General features: G+C 38.9%; 1 protein-coding gene across 4 annotated transcripts in view; it reads right to left on the bottom strand.

The window, feature by feature from the left end:
* The window catches only part of MAPKAP1 (MAPK associated protein 1), a 319,648-nt gene that overhangs the window by 103,908 nt on the left and 197,912 nt on the right, over positions 1 to 17,828 (bottom strand). For all 4 annotated transcript variants that reach the window (XM_020967543.2, XM_078150124.1, XM_020967541.2 and 1 more), the window contains one exon: positions 12,507 to 12,616. In XM_020967543.2, coding sequence (XP_020823202.1) covers positions 12,507 to 12,616 — 110 coding nt within the window. The remainder of the gene's footprint in view (positions 1 to 12,506; positions 12,617 to 17,828) is intronic.

Raw genomic sequence — 17,828 nt, 5'->3', positions numbered from 1 at the left:
ACTTTCACAACTAACATTTCTATAGTGCTTTAAGGTTCATAATGTATTTTCCTCATATTATTCCTATGATGTCAGTAGTGAAAATATTATTAGTTTTGTTTTACAGAATAGGAAACTGAGGTTCAACAAGAAGTATTTTTCCAAGGTTTCATAATGAGTGTCAATGGAAGGATTTAAATGAAGTTTTTCTGATTCCAGACCTAAGGATTCATCTTACCATACCATGCTACCTCCTGATTCTGTTTAAGTCATTAAACTTTGACCGAGAAATACTAGTATTAGACATATGCCTCAAAGAGATCAAATAAAGGGGAAATGGAGCCATATGTGCAAAAAAAAATTTATAGCAGCTCTTTCAGTTGTAGCAAAGAACTGGAAACAAAGAGGAATGCCCATCAATTGAGGAATAGCTGAACAAATTATGGCATATGAATGTCAGTCAAGTAGCATTTATTAAGTGCCTCCCATGTGCCAGGCATTACGCTAAGTGATGGGGATATATAAAAATGCAACAACAGTCCATTCTCTCAAAGAGCTCAGTCTAATGGCAGAGACAACATGCAAAAGATTATGAAGAAGGAAGATATACACAGGAAAAACTGGGGATAGTCTCATAGGGAAGGCATTAAGATTAAGAAGATTGGGAAAGGCTTCTTGCAAAAGGTGGAATTTTAGCTGCTACTTGTAAGAAGCTGGTGAAGCCAGGAGGTAGAGTGTTCAAAGCATTGAGAACAGCCAGTGAAAATGCCCAAAGGAGATAGAAGGTTGTGCCTGAGGAAAAGCAAGGAGGCCAATGTCACTACATCCCACCGTATGTGGAAGGGAATAAGGTATAATGAGACTAGAAAAAGAGGAAGGGGTCAGATGATAAACAGTTTTAAAATCAAACAGAGGATTTTATATTTGATCTGAGAGGTAACAGGGAGCCACTTTAGCAGAATGAGTGAGTGAGTGAGTGTGTGTGTGTGTGTGTGTGTGTGTGTGTGTGTGTGAAAGAGATATAGTCAGAGCTGTGTTTTAGAAAGATCATTTTGATAGTTCAGTGCAGGATAGACTGGAGGGAGAGAAAGACTTAAGGCTGGGAGACCAATCAGCAGGCTGCTGCAATAGTCCATGTGTGAGATGATGAGAGCCTGCACAAGGATAATGGTAGTGTTATAAAAGGGGAACATAGGAGGGATGTTCTGAAAACAGGAATGATAGGATGACTGGATATGAAAGGTAAGAGAGAGTAAGGAGTCTAAGATGACAGCAAGTTTGAGAACCTAGGTAACTGGAAGGATGGTGGTACCCATAACAGTAACAGGAAAGTTAGGAAGAGGGGAAGGTTTGAAGATAAACATAAGGAGTTCAATTTTGAACAAAGTGAGTTTAAGATATACTTGGGACATTCAGTACAAGATGTAAACAGACAGGTGAAGATGGAGAGAAGTTGGGAGGTTAGGGCTTGAAAAGTAGATCTGAGAATCATGTGCATAGAAATGATAAATGAAACTATGGGTTCTGATGTGATCACCAAACAGTACAGAATGAGAAGAGAGCCTTGGGGGATTCCCACAGTTATGGAATATTATTGCGCCATAAGAAATGATAAAAAGGGATTTCTTCAGAAAAACCACAGAAGACTTGTTTGAACTGATGCAGAGTGAAGAGAACACACAAATAAGTGATATAGCAATAACACTGTAAAGAAAAACAACTTTTAAAGTCGTAAGAACTCTGATGAATGTAATGACCAATCATAACTCCAGAGGGCTGATGATGAAATGTTACCCACAACCTGACAGAGGTCTGATGGAATCACAGTAAACAACAAGACATATACTTCTGGATAATGCAAATCTGTTAATTTTTTTGCTTGACTATACTTATTAATAAGTATCATGTTTTTCTTTGTATGAGGGGGAGATTTGGGTGAGAGGAGAGGAGAGATAGTGATAGTTAAAAAAAAAAGGTAGATCATTAAAGCATTTTTAAAAAATGAACAGGAAAAGAAAGTTCAGAAGGAAACACAAAGAGTATAGCTTTGAAAGTAATATGTTGAACTATTATTATATAATTTTTAAAAAAAAACCAAGCTATATATAACAGATAATCCTATTTTTGTTCTCATTTTATATGGAAATATAAAAACATATATGTATATAAATGATCCTATATATGATAGTAATTTATACAGAAATATACCTACATTATGCATATATACATGTATGTATATGTAAATGTCTATGTGCGTACACACACACACACACACACACACACTCTGAACTCTAGCTGAAATAAAATCTTCCATTTGTTATGAGATCTCCTGTTACTCCTAACACATGACAAGATAGGTGATAGTGGTTTTCCTTTTAAAAGCTTAGGCTACCCTTTGACCCAGCAATACCACTTCTAGGTCTGTATCCCAAAGAAATCATAAAAATGGGAAAAGGACCAACATGTACAAAAATATTTATAGCAGCTCTTTTTGTGCTGGCCAAGAATTGGAAATTGAGGGAATGCCCATCAACTGGGGAATGGCTGAACAAGTTGTGGTATATGGATGTAATGGAATACTACTGTGCTATAAGAAATGATGAGCAGGCAGACTTCAGAAAAACCTGGAAAAACTTATATGAACTGATGCTGAGTGAAGTGAGCAGAATCAGGAGAAGGTTGTACACAGTAATAGCCACGTTGTATGATGACTGACTTTTATAGACTTAGCTCTTCTCAGCAATGTAAGGATCTAAGACAACTCCAAAAGACTCATGATGGAAAATGCTGCCCACATCCAGAAAAAGAACCGTGAAGTCTGAACGCAGATGGAAGTATACTACTTGCTCTTTTTTTTTTGTTTCTTCTTTCTCGTGGTTCCTCCCATTAGTTCTAATTCTTCTATACATCATGACTAATGTGAAAATATGCTTAATATGAATGCATAAGTAGAGCCTATATCAGATTACATGCTGTCTTCTGGGAGGGGTAAGAAAGGGAGGGGGAGAAAATTTAAAATACAAAATCTTATGGAAGTAAATGTTGAAAACTAAAAATAAATGATCAAACAAAATGAACAACAACAACAAAAAGCTTAGGCTACTAATTACTAAGGATGACTTTGATGGTGGGAAAGTCTGATAAACTAGAAAACAGGTTACTCTATTTTACTGGTCGGATACAGTGACCTAGCAGGGGCCTTCATTTGAGCAAAGAACAAACGTCCATGATTGTTAAAAATCAGTCAGGCTCAATTCTGCTGAGATGAGCTTATCCAATTCTCCTTTTCCTTGAACCCTGGGAACTCTGCCAAAGCAGAGTGATTTATAATGTCAAGCAGGGCAGGAACAAGTTGAAAATTGAGAGAACTTAAAAAAAAATTCACCTTGTAGTGGAAAGAACATGGATTTCATCTCACAAAATCTGAGCTTAAGGCCTGGCTCTCATCTGACATTGTCACATGACTCAAGGTAAGCTCCTTTCTCTTCTCTGAGCATCAGTTTCCTCATCTATAAAATGGAGCAATAATCTTTGTACTACCAAATCATCAGGTAGTTGTGAGCACAGTGTTCCATAAACCTTAAATAATTAAGAGAAATGAGAGCTATTACTAACAAGGTCCTTCCCAATTCTAAAATCCTAGGGGAACATTATTATCATTAGCAGAGAATCCAAAAGATCATAGCAGTAAAGAATGGGCTGGGACATACTATGAAAAATATACTGTGGCCCAGAATGTGACTTGATAAAATAATTAAAAGAAAGAAAATGAGATATTTAGACTGCTTACAAATTTTTCAGTTCTGGGATTCTTATTTCAGTAAGGATATTGATAAGATAAAGAATCCAGAAGGAGAAAGGTCCACAGGCCCTCTGATACAACAGAATGCATAACAGCTACGGAGTCAGAGGACCTGTGTAGTGTCCTAGTGCTGTCACTTGCTACCTGTGTGACCTTGGGTGGCCCTAGTTAATGTCTCTTGACCTCAGTTTCTTCATCTGTAAAATGTGGAAGGTAGACCACACAGTGTCCAAGGTCCTCTATGTCTATGATCTCATACAAAGATCAGCTGAAGGAAGTAAAGACATATAGTCTGGAGAGGAGAAAACCAAGGGGGTGACAAGGGAGCTACCTTTTAAGTATCTGACGGAATGACATATGGAAGAGGAATTAGAATTATTCTACTTGATCCAGAAGGCAAAACTAGAAGTAGAAGTTGAAAGTTCTTAAAAGGCAAATTTTAGCCCAAATTAGGGGGAAATTTCCCAATAATTTGAACAATTTTCTTTAAAATTAACAAAAAAAGCTAAATATAAGCAGGAAAAAAAAGCCACAAGGTAGGAAATAGTTAAGGAAACTTTCAGTTCAACTTAGAAACTTATTCTATACAACTCATCTGTGATTAACACTGGACAAAGTGGGAACCTCACTTCAATGCGGCCCAAGCTGTTTAATTCCAATTGTTTTTTTCCATTCTATATACACAGTCCACAAAATCACAAAAATCTTAAGAGATGGACAGTCACTTGGTTGGACTTCTTGCCTGATGCTCAAATTTATTCTACAATATCCCTACACATAGTTATAAATCCTCCACTTGAACATCTAGATGATAGGGAACTCACTTTCCACAAAGGAACCCATTCTATTCTCAGAACTATAATCCTGGGTAGCTCTTTCTTAGTTGAGTTGAAATTTTTCTCCCTAAAGCTTCCACTTACTGCACTAAATTTTATCCTTGAAGCCAAAAAAGTCAAGTTTTCTGCTTTCCCCCCTCTGTGACCGCTCTTCTAATTCTTCTAGATATGGTTTTTATCTTCTTCAGAGTAAAGTGAGGCCCAGAAAAGGGAACACACTTGCCTAAGGTTACATAGGTAGTAAGTGATAGTCCTGGATTCAAACCTAGGTCCCTTGCCTCCAAATACAGTGGTATTTCCATTGCAGCACACTGTAACATCTTTTTCCCCACCTGGACGCTGTCTTCTGAACTGGCTCCTGTTGCCAATAAATTCCAGATGTGGTTTGACCAATGCAGAAGACAGCAGCACCATCACCTTCTTTGTCCTGGACTATAGACTTCTGCAAAGTGATATGTTACTAGACTCTTGGGATTTAAAGCTAGAAGGAGCCTTTAAGATCATCAAGAGATTCAACTTCTTCATTTTACTCACATCATTTGAGTGAAATTTCCAGAAGGTGAATCTCCTTTCTAAATGCCCGAGTGATTCAGTTCAGTGCTGTCTGCACACTGCAACTTCAACTGAACTCTGGGATAAGAATGATGAGACTGCAAACAAATCCAGATTTCCTGACTGGAATCTTGGCAAATACTAAAATCAAGTTCACATGCCAGCCAATTCCTTTTTCTTTCTGAATTGATGGAAGAGTGGACAGTAGTAACTCTTGCCTATTCATGTGTACATACCAGCTGATTTCTTTCAGAAGTAGAAGGCTTATTTCTCTCAAAGGCAACCTAGGGATTTTTTTTTCTTGTTTCATTATTCTCCCTCTAAAATACGTACATGGTTCAATGCTCAAAGTTGCTGAAAAAAACACTTTGATTTTAAAGAAACATATCTCAACCTTTAAAATACCATTTATCAAAGTTTCACAAGTTGATTCTGCTTTATTCAATCTGATTTGTAACAGTTATTAAAATGCCCACTGTGTGCAAGATTCTATGTTTGGGACTGAGGGTATAAAGATGAAAAATGACAAAAACCCTGCCATGAAGGAACTTGGGGTAGGAATCTGGAGGTGGGATACAATGTATAAACAGAATATAGATCTTACAAGGGAAGATGTGGTAGTTGTAAAGGATAGGGCTAGATAGAGTGCTAAGAAAATAAGGAGGGAAAAATTATTAAGGACTCATAGATGAGCTGACACTTGACCTGGCGTGCTAAAGGAAATGAAGGATTTCAATAGACAATATGTGGGACGTAACAATATCACGAAGGAGATGGAATAGGGTAGGATGAAATCAGGAAATAGCTTGTGGTTCAATCTGGATGGAATGTGGAATGAGTGATATGGTTTTTATCTTCTTCAGAGTAAAGTGAGGCCCAGAAAAGGGAGCACACTTGCCTAAAGTGCTAAAAAGGTAAGATGGAATCAGATTGTGGATGGCCTTGAATGCCAGACATTTTATCCTGTAAAGAATGAATGTGGAACCACTGAAGGTTTTGGAGCAGATTAGGTGGTATAACCAGATTTGTTCATTACAATGATTATTTTGGGAGTGGTGTGCATATTGTTCCATTAGATTTCCCCTCTGTTGATTTACTGTTGTACTGAGGGTTCCCAAGGATTTTGGTAATGTGAGTTCTAGCAGTTCCTATCAAGTAGGAAAGATCCCAGGGATGGTCCTGGCAACAGACAGTATGTTTGTCACCGAAGCACCAGCATAGCTAAATGTGGAAAGACTCAATGCCAAAAGGGTGACAATTACAAAATGATTTTTTTTCCCCAGGAAGAGTAGCTCATAAAGAACTGTCTACTAAGTGTAGAGGGGCTATGATCTATACTGATTAAGGAAGTACCTAACTTGATGAAATCAAAGATCCCTGAAATATCAAAGGATGGATTAGAGAGGGGGAAGAACCTGCAGGTGGTGGGATCAGTTAGGAGTCTGTTGTAATAGTTCATTAAAAAAAAGGTAATAAAGGACTGATACTGGTGGCAATGAAAACAGAAAGGAGCATGAGAAATACTGTGGAGGGATTAGGCAGTTGATTTGATTGGGGTTGAAGGAGAAGGAACTGTCTGATATTAATTCACAGATAACAAAGTTACAAAATGTGCTTTCCATGGTAATCAGCTGTTTGGATTAAGAAAATGTGCTAATGTTCAATATTACAGTAGAAAGTATCCTCCTTTAGGACGGACAATTTTTTGTTTTGTCATTATATTTCTAGTACCTAATGGACTACCTTAGTGTAGTAGGCACCTAATAAATACTTGCTGGATAGAATAGATTACAAGAGAAATTTAGGAAAGTTTTAAAAGGTAAATTTAAAACATAATTTACAGCTCTGTTAAGTAGAGTGGTAAAGACGCAGTCAGAATTAGCCATGCTAATTCCAGCTTTAACACTTACTAGCTCTAGAATGACCCTGGGCAAGTCATTAGCTTGTGTGAACTTAGGCTGACACACAGATAAAGGAGAATCATAATATGTACACTCCCTAACTCAAAGAGGGCAGCTAGATGGTGCGGTGGATAGGTGCAGCCAAGGCCTGGAGGAAGACTGAGTTTGTGAGCTCAAATCTGGCCTCAAACACTTACTAGCTGTGTGACCCTGGGCAAGTTATCCCTGTTTGTCTTAGTTCTCTTATCTATAAAATGAGCTGGAGAAGGAAATGGCAAACCACTCCAGGATCTTGACAAGAAAGCTCCAAACAGAGCCATGAAGAGTAGAACACAACTGAACCAATTGGACAACACCTACCACACAGAGTTATTTTCTAAGGACAAGCCTTTGTAAAATGTAAAGTGTTAAAGAAATGTAAATGTAATATATCAGTTTACTGTGAAATTTAATAAGAGACAGCCATAAGAAGTTCTGTTTTGAAATCCAAATAGTAAGGATAAAATGTATTAATATCAGTTACCTAATCTTTTCTGTCTATGACACACACAGATGCTTTTTAGTGGCATTAATAATAGTTCCCATGTGTACTGTGCTTCAATACTACTACTATGACCACTATTATCACCAATAGTAATAATTAAAATAGCGATGATGATATAAAAACATTAAGATTTGTATTAGATTTGTGTTGTAATCCTAACTATTCCACTTTTTAGCTGTGTACTAGTCATTTCAAGTTTATGCACCTCAATTTTCCCAACTGTAAAATGGGGATAATAATATATACTAATAAAATGAAATTTCATATACAAAAATATACATATCAATTATGTAAATATAATTGTTATATATGTTGTATGCAACATATTACATACAAAGTGTGCTATCTATATGTGATTAATAACACTATTTGTATGTTCATTTCAAACCCGCTGCTTTCAAGCAGTTTAGAATAGCCTTATGTTGGTATTTATAGGCTCATCTTTTGAACAATCAACATTACCGCTATTACTAGTAAGAGGTAAACAGTAGGTCAATTAAATAGAAGTTACATAAAAACTTAGGCATAAAAAGGACTGGACTCTGTCTTTAAGGGAATTAAGAGCCTGTTAAATGCCTCTGGAAAGCTATTTAAAGCTGCCTGAAAGCAGAAGGTTTGAAATCAACATAAAGAATGCTGTCTTATGGACTGAATGATTCTGTTTTACCCTTGAAGATATGTGGCCCACCCCCTTGAGCTACTCCCCCTCCCCAAAGGAGACAGAACTGACCCCCAGGAAATGGATAGAAGTCACCCCAAAAAGTGAACAAAAGAGGTGTTTGGGAAGCGGACTACCATTCATCGCAGCTAACGACGTGTTCATTATGAGTGATGATGGATAAAGACTTCTCATGCTGGGATGAAATCAAGATTTATATGCATTGTTTCCTCTCCCAACTTGTGGGAAGATCATCATCATTTAATTCTATCTCTGCGGCCAGTGATGGGCATCCAGAGAGCTGGTTATCAAACGGCGCAGTCAGCTGGCAAAAGCCGAAACGTGCAGTTGGCACATCTGGACCGAGCTGCCACAGCCGAGGGTGAACAATGACTCCTGGCACGTAGCCAAATTGCTTGCAGACGCTAGCAGGTCTCATCTACAACCGCCCCTACCAGCATCTTTCTCTCTCTCTCTCTTTTATGAGAATCAGAATTTCACTGCTTCATTCAACTGCTCTCTTCTGCCATTTTTTACAGCTCTTATCGTTCCCCTCGAATATAGCCTTGAGACAGCTCATCCGTGTCCTTCACTGTGTTATCTCTTCCAACTTTTATTAAAACTTCAGCTTTCATCTGAAGATAGCTAATTAAATCTGGAACAAATTATATGCCCCCTTTAAAAATAGCACTAAACTATTTTCTCCAACCAGAAAACTGCTTATTTTCTCTTCCTTTAGATGAAACGAAGGATGCGGAAGAAGGCCTCATGCATTTCTAAAGGCAAGAAATTTGACACTTCATATATAGGTAGATGGCTATTAAAGTTGCCTGCAGCATGACAAATATTAGATTTGCTCACAATAATTATTTCTCGATACTGACAAGATTTCCTGGTCTCATACCTATTGAACATACCACTGATGTGACTAAGTACTCATTCTCTGCCTCCACTTTACTCTCCTCTGAACTGCAGATACTATAAAATGGGGATAATACCACCTGCTTAATCTGATAAAAATACATGCTTATATGTCAATTTAAGACTTTTAAAGTGCTTTACATATACTACCGTATGCCCCCCCCCCCCATACACAGAGTTGGGTAATAGTAATAGTTATAACATTTGTTTCCATTGTGTGCATTAACCTAAGCAATTTTAGGTTGGCAATATAAAGGCAAGCTGATGTAATGGAAAAAAGACCATACTGTAATTCAGGAGAACTGCATGTAAATCTTAGCATCATAATTAAGTGCCTGGGTGAGCTTAGCAAAGTTGCTGCCCCTTTTTGAGCCTCTACCTTCTCAAATAGAAAATATATATTTCCCATCTGACACTAATTCAGTTCAAGTATTTATAAATTTATTAAACACCTACTGTACACAAAGCAGGTAGGTGGCGCAGTGGAGTGCTGGGCCTAGAGTCAGGAAGACTCATCTTCCTGAGTTCAAATCTGGCCTCAGACATGTACTAGCTGTAAGACCCTGAGCAAATTACTTAATCCTATTTGCCTCAGTTGTTCATCTATAAAATGAGCTGGAGGAGGAAATGGTAAACCACTCTAGTATCTGTCAGGAAGACCCCAAAAGGGGTCACAGGGAGTCAGACACGACTGAAGAAATGACTTAACAATAACAGACACAAAGTATTTGACATACAAAAATTAATAACAACAACTAGGATTTATATGGTGCTTTAAGGCTTTTAAAGTACTTTACACATGTTAACTCATTTGATCCTCACAACAACTCACAATTATGCAGCACTTTAAAGTTTACAGTTTGCCTTATATCAATTCTTATGAGGTAGGTACTTCAAATATTATTATCCTCATTTCACAGATGAGGAAACTGAAGTTTGGGTTGTCTCTGAACCCTGTCCTAATTCCAAGTCCAGTGTTCTATTATAATACTGACCTCAAGTTGCTCCCAAGCTCATGGGCTTAAAGCCATGGACACAAATAACTGTAAGAAAAGGGAGAACGAGATAAATGCAGAGGCAAAGTCTAGGCAAAACTGTGTGAAAATGGAGAAGATAAATCGCTTCCTCCGGGGGTGAGGTGTGAAGACTCCCAATACTTGTACCATTTCACTTTGTAGCATCAGAGCTGGACCTGGAAGGAAGGGATTGCTACAATGGAGGGTGGTGGCTTGACCACAGGCATGGAGATAGGAGAGGGAAAGCTGTGAAGGTACCAAAAGGCTATTTCTTTAAATAAAGAGAAAAGTAATTTGCCATTGTGTTCTGCCTCAACTATAACAAGACACACCATGGTGTTCATTTTTTGAGAAGGCTTCTATACACTCCAATTCCCTCAAAGTTTTTATTTGAAGTGCCTCTCTGGTGAGGTGATAACCCTGGGGGGCTCAACAGCAACAGAGGCAGAGCACCAGCCTTGACAGACTCTGACAGGCTAGACGGGCTGTGTGGATAGGTCTGATGATTAGCGGTATGCCTGCTGTCCAGGCATGAGCCTGGCTACGTCGCAGGGAGGATAATGATGTTTTAGCCACAGTAAAGACCACTCTTGAAGACCACCTATGAGGTTGTAAAGGGGCTGCCATCTGTGTTGGTAGAGGGTGCACCCACAGTGTCAATGTACAGATCCTTGAAGTTCTGAAGGAGTATTTCCTCACAGTAATTTATGTCAAAACAGAATGAATGTTGCGTATGAGGCTCTCTCTGTACTGTTTTTGGGGTACCCAGCTCAAAGCACCTCCACTTCTTCACTGCAGATACTCCCCGAGCTGATATATGCCAATGAACTGCTTTCCTTCTTCCATGAGGGGAGCGTGGGAATGGGCCCGCTATATGTCAGGCATTGTGTTCAGTGCTTTACAAATATTATCTCATTTGAGATCATCTGAGGATCTATGGCAGTGCAGAAGGGCTTTATGTCATATGCTATCCCATGACTGATAAAGAATTCCTTCACCTAATGTTTCTTTGAGGGGGTGGCATGGCATAGTAGAGAAAATGATTTCTGTGGAGGTCAGGAGACCTGGGTGAGAATCTGAGTACTGTTACTCAGTTGACCCAAAATCTGGAGAAGAGGTCACACAACTCTATGAGACGGGTACTTTGAGTATTATTATTCCCATTTTAAAGCTGAGCAAACTGAGACTTTAGTTGTCTCTGAACCCTGTCCTGATTCCAAGAGTAGTGCTCTATCCATGACATGATACCGACTGGGGTTATCACTTATAATGATAACACCTAACATTTCTACAGTGCAACAACCAGTGAAACAATACAAGCACTGTCCCTTCATCATGTCTGCGGTTCACAGCAGGAGAATTATTTGCTCAAGGATCCATCATTCAAAAGGCAGGAGTTGGTATTCTAATGGAGGTCTTCTACCTCCAATTTCATAGCTCTTTCCACTAAACCACTTCTCTCCAAACCTTAGTTTCCTCAGCTGTAAAATGAGGATTATTATCCTTGAACTAATCTACCTTTCAAAGATTCAAGCACTTTGTAAACTTCAAAGGTTTTACAGCAATATATCATGATTGTTATTATTTTAATACTTCTCTGACCAACATAACTTCAAAACAATATCATTAAGACAATCACATTATAGCCAAATGCCACTATGCCATTGGAAAACTGCACTGTACCATCATCAGGTTAACTATCTAAGATGTGAACGAAATGGTCTTCATTAGGGAACAAATTGCTTATTGTTGGCAATAATCTTTAGCCTCATGTTCTGTTTTTGCAGAACCAGTTCATAGCATGACAGGATTTCAGAGTTGGAAAAAAATTCCATGATCATCTCATCTAGAGAGTATTAACCTTTTTTGTGTCATTGGAGCCTTTGGCTTTCTAGTGAAGCCTATAGACCCTTTCTCAGAATAATGTTTATAAATGTGCAAAATAGAATACGTAGGATAGCAAAGGAAGCCAATGATATTGAAATATATTATCAAAATGTAAAGAAAGCAAGTTAACAGATCCTGATTTAGTCCAACTATGTCATTATACAGATGAGGAAACTAAGGTTCATCAAGGGGAAATGACTTGCCCAAAGTCAAACGGAATGAAAGGCCAAGCTAGTATTCAAACCTGGGTCTTCAAGGGTAGGGTATGAAGGCACTATCTGGGGATTTATCTTGAAAGTAACTAAAAATGAGGAACACCAACTCCTGCTAACACCTCCCACCCCCAAAAAAAAGTGTTTAAAATTTCAGACTAAAACTTTAGTCTTCAGAGAAACTATTTACTGTCCCACCTGAACCCCTCTGAGAGCCTTTCCTCCGCTTCAGTGCCTTCTGTAAGATGTCCTTCATGGTGACCTTCGTACTGTCCACCTGAATAAGGGAGAATCCATGAGCAGCATTTCTGTAAGAGAAAAGACAGATATTAAATGATCACCAACATTCATCCAGAGAAATTTTATTGCCTTCTTCAATGTGGTTTAAGAGCGTTTTAAGAAAAAGGGCCAATAAACTCGAAATTGATCAAGTCAACAACTAAGAGCAAAAAGGAAGAAATGGCATTATTGTACTTGCTGCTGACCATGGGACAGGGGTCAAGAAATAGGCCTTTTTTGTCATTCATCTCAAATTAAGCCTCCCTGGTATGCTGGTTGCTGGTGGACACAGGCTTCTGATGCTAGTTCACAGGAGAAATTCTCCAGCTGGGGGCTGACAATAGATGAGTTCTGTTTGTGTCAGTAGATGTCACTGCAGACAGTTACTGCCATCATATTAAGGATCATGGGGCCCCAGAGGAAAGAGGTTGAGCAATGCAGGAAAAAAAAATTATTCTCCAAAGCAATTTAGACACCCAGTGGAGGGAAGATTCTTTTTAATGGGGTAGTCAATATTTTTAAAGATATTGGCAATGTTCACAGACTCCACAGTAGAAAGATTCTTTGACTTTTTCCCCTTTTGCAACATTCATGTCTAGTAAGTTACAAAGTCATATTGATTTTACCTATGCAACATCTTCTCTCTATCCTCACTACCATCAGTTAGTACAGTTTCCTTTTTACTACCTGCCTGGTGAAGTGGGAAAAAAAAACAGTAAATCAGAGGACATGAGTTCAAATCTTAGTTCTGCTACTCATGATGTGAGTTTGGGCAAAGCAAGCTCTGGATTTCAGGGTCCTTATCCATAAAATAAAGGGGGTTGGACTATAGGATTTCCAAGTCCCTTCTATCTCTAATTCTATGATCTCTGAGGCAGTTTAGTATAACAGGAAGAACAAGAGTTTTGGAGCCAGTGGACCTGGGTTTAAATCCCAGGTCTGAAATGTACATAAAAGCTGTGTGGCCTTGGTCAGATCATTTCACTTTTCTGGCCCTATCTGTATAGGACATTGAACCTCAGAGGTTGCTTCTAGCTCTAAATACTATAACCCTATCACAACTGGAACAGCCCTTTCATGCATCTTTCCTGTCCCTTCTTTCTCATTCCTTCAATTCTTTCCTTTACTTGCTGCCAGACTAACTTTCCTTAAGCACAGAGCTGGTCATGTCACTCCACTGCTTAAAAACCATCAATGACTCCTTGCTGCCCTCCTAGTAGCTGGGTGACCACAGGGAAATCACAAACTCCCTGAACCTCAGTTGTATTATTTATACTGTTGTAAGTTGTGAGGAAATCTAAATCTTAAACAACATTTAATTATTGTGTGGTTGTTACTTAATAAATATATAAACACCTGATCATGGCCATCAAGAGCCTGAGAACCTTGGCATGACAATGCTCGTCTAGTTTTAGGTTATGTAAATCTTCTCCACATAATTCACACTGAAGTCAAACCAAACTTTGCTGGCAGCTGGTTGTGTAATGGGTAGAGTTCTGGGCCTAGTCCGGAAGACCTGAGTTCAAACCCAGTCTCACACATTTAGCTGTGTGACTCTAGGCAAATCACTTAACCTCTTTTTGCTTCAGTTTCCTCCTGTGTAAAATGGAGATCATAATAGTGCCAACCTCGCCGGGGGGAATCATTGATGTGTAATATTTGTAAACTGCTTAGCATGGTGCCTGACACATAGTAGGCACTTAATAAATTGTTTCTTCCTGTCATCTATTCATACCCTACATTTGTCAGTTTCTGTTAACTTTGCTTATACTTTCCTTAGCCCTCTCTTCTGCCTGTTGAATTCTTACTTCCTTTCAAGCCTGATTAAAATGCTACCTAATCCATGAAGCTTTCCCTAATCTGTCCAGTTGTTAATAACCTTTCTTCCTTGGATCCCACACAACACTTTGCCTGTACCTCTCTTGCCTTTACCATCTATTATTTTGCACTAGTTATCTAGGTGTCATCCCCCACTAGATTATAAGCCCCATGAAGGCTGAGAGTCCCCCAGTGCCTAGCACAATATTTTAAAGATATACAATAGATGCCTTATATGTATATGTGGACCAGAACTTATTTAGAAGAAATCAAAATATTAAAGAATACTGAAGCATCTTTTAGGTTAAATTTCAGTTTCATATGTTCACCTAAGTACCAAAAAAGAAAAAAAAATGAAGCAGAATAGGAAAGGGTCTGGGCATGAGATTTCATCAATCTAGGACATTCTCTACATTAATGGAAGTCAACACCTTCTCTGCAACTTAGTCTTAGAGATCTACTGGGGCACTGAGAAGTTAAGTGACTTGCCCAAAGTCACAGAATCTGTATGTATCAAAAGCAGGACACAGAGCTGGTATGGACCTTAGAGATTTTCTAGTGCAACCACTTAACTTATATATGAAGAAACATTTGCGCGCGCGCACGCACACACACACACAGAAGCAGAAGTTGTCAATTCATCATATAGCCAAGATGTGAGAGACCTAGGTCAAGAACCTCTCTGATTAAAGTGTCTGTACTCCTGGTCCAATGATGTTTTCATCATACCACGCTTCTTCCTGTTCCATTACATCCTAGCATTGAAGAGTCAAATAGAACAATTCTGAATGGCCTCTGTTAGAAGACAAAGTTTTCACCTAAGAACACCGGAATGACTATTTGTGAGTGTTCAGACACTATAAAGAATTTGGTAAGAACTCCACTTTTGCACAAGAATCCCGAAGGGGAAAATGACAACAGCTCATATTTCTAATGCATTTCAATGAAGGAAAGAATTCCGATTTTTTCAGTCCATCAATGGGTCAAAACTTTGTTTTTTGCCACCTTTAACCATTCCCACCTTCGCCACCCTGTTCTAAGATGGCCAGATGAGAACAAGATTTTCCAGTTACATGAGAATGAATCAGGGCGTTCACAATCTTGAACCAAGCTGAGTAGCTCAACACTGATGACCCAATTTGTTTTGCCAATATCAAGCCATATCCTCCCCCTCCCCTGTAAAGGCCTGCTGTTTACTATGTGATATTTCATTTGTTCAAAGGCAAAAGCTGGGGTTGATCTGGCAGGCATTTTTATCCATTTTAACTTGGTCAACTTCTTCCTATTGAGCAGCTGGCTTAAGAGCTGTCAAGCTAATTTTACTGAATGCTCTGTTACTAGATCAGGCCTGAGCCACAGCCATTCTTTACCTCAGAAGCTGGAGCCCATCCCAGAACAATCTTTAAAAGTTTATTTTACTGATCAAAGCAAAATGAGGAAAAGCTCTTCATTTTCCTATATTTAGTGAGCATTTCAGTAAGTGATACTTTGGCAAGAGGACTGAAATGTAAAGTACCCTCCACATTTATAAACTGGTGGACATTTGCTTTGGAATGGGGCCAGGACATGTCTGGAGTGAATGCCAATCATCTGAGTTTTGACTTACTAGGCCTTCATTGCTTGGTTTTGTTTTTATAAGTTAGCAAGTTTCCCATCTGTAACAATATGATTGGGGATGTGTTCTGAATGCACAAGCAGATGGATGCCAATGATTTGAAGCATTCTAGGGACAGTTCTGAGGACTGCACACCTTGCATGGAAGGCTAGTGTCCAGACTGAGGGAGGGGATAGCAATTCTGCTACCCAATGTAAGAGTAAATAGAAGACTACATCTGGAATGTCCTGTTCTGGGTTCCACATTTTAGGAAGGCTAAGATGAAGCATATCAAGAAGCTGGCCAGGATGGTAAAGGGACTTAATATCATGCTATGAAGATCAGATGAAGAAATGGGCAATCTTTATCCTGGAGAAGAGAAGTCTTGGTACTGAGGAAATATGACTACTGTCTCTGAATATCTGAAAAGCTGTAAGGTAGAAGAAGGACTGGATTTATTCTGTATGACCTTGAAAGGCAGAAGTGAGAGAAATCAGAGGAAGTTACAAGGAGGTTGTTTTCCAATTCATATAAGGATCCTATGTGTCTTGAGAATGGAACATACTTCCTTAGGAAGCAGTGAGCTTCCAATCTCCAGAGGTAATAAAGCAGAATCTGGATAACTCCTTGCCAGGAGGCAATTCATACTTAAGATGAGATTTTGAATAGCTGACTGCTAAGGTTCTGATTCCAGCAGTTTATAATTCTATATATTCTCACTGTAACTGGACAAGTTTTAATTCAGATAATTAATTATGTAAAGATATATGTCACTGAAAAAGGAGGTGAGGCAATTCATGTAGGAAGGGTGAGAGACAATAGATAGACTAGGTGAGGTGCGACATTTGTTACCTCAAGGGGGAATATGGTATGGCAGAGCAGTTCAGTGGAAAGACCACTGAATTTGGAGTCAGTAGACACAAGTTTGCATTCCAGCTGTGTGATCTCTGTTGAGTCATTTGCCTTCTTTGGTCCTCAGTTGCCTCATCTGTAAAATGAGGGGGGCAAACTAGATGATCTCTAAGGGCTTTTCAGCTCTAAATCCTATGAGGCATAGTACGTAAATTATAAACATCTTAGCCTTAGTTGCATCTGGCAGATCGTATTATTTTAGGGAACAATAGCTTTATCCTTATTTGTAAAAACCCTCAAAAGGATACCTTCTGTTTAGTTCAAATTTCCACAAATTAAAAAGGTCCTTTAAAGTGAGCTTTTGAATAGAAGAAGATCACTGATCTCTATTTTTTTTCTGTCATTTTACCAAAACCTACCTGGGTGACAAGGTTAAAGAAAGGCCCGGAAATGCTGGGCACTTATCATCCACAGGCATTCCTGATAAATTGTGCAGTGGAGGAATAAAGGATCACCTTCTGTATTTTTTCATTACACTTTTCTTTTGTTACAGAATACATAAATCCATTGTGGCACAATGTAATATGTATCATCGTGCTACACCTGCGGACGCTTCCGAGCGGCTGCCATGTCTGTATAGTCAGGAATGATAAGTGAACCGCCCGTGAATGTTAATGATAGTGATCATTCTGAGGTAACTTGGCTTTCCATCTTCCTTTACAGCCTCTGCGCTGAAGCCAAGGGAGCAAGGTTCACGAGAGGAGAACAAAAACCCACCATAAAGGTAAAAGGCTCAGCACTCAGAATGCTGCTGTGGAAGTGAGTACTATCTCACTCTGGGGCTCAATTACAAAGAGAGAAGAAGGTTCCATCCTGAACACAGTATGCTCAACCAGCCCTAATAAGTTTTCCCAGGGCAGCTCTGGGCCTTGCTCCTTTTTCTCCAGATGGAGAGAGAAAAACTTTGGTGACTGGGG

Source organism: Phascolarctos cinereus, unplaced genomic scaffold, assembly GCF_003287225.1.
Source record: "Phascolarctos cinereus isolate Bilbo 61053 unplaced genomic scaffold, phaCin_HiC Scaffold_2;HRSCAF=192, whole genome shotgun sequence".
Lineage (NCBI taxonomy): Eukaryota > Metazoa > Chordata > Mammalia > Diprotodontia > Phascolarctidae > Phascolarctos > Phascolarctos cinereus.
This window is presented reverse-complemented; position numbering and strand designations above follow the sequence as displayed.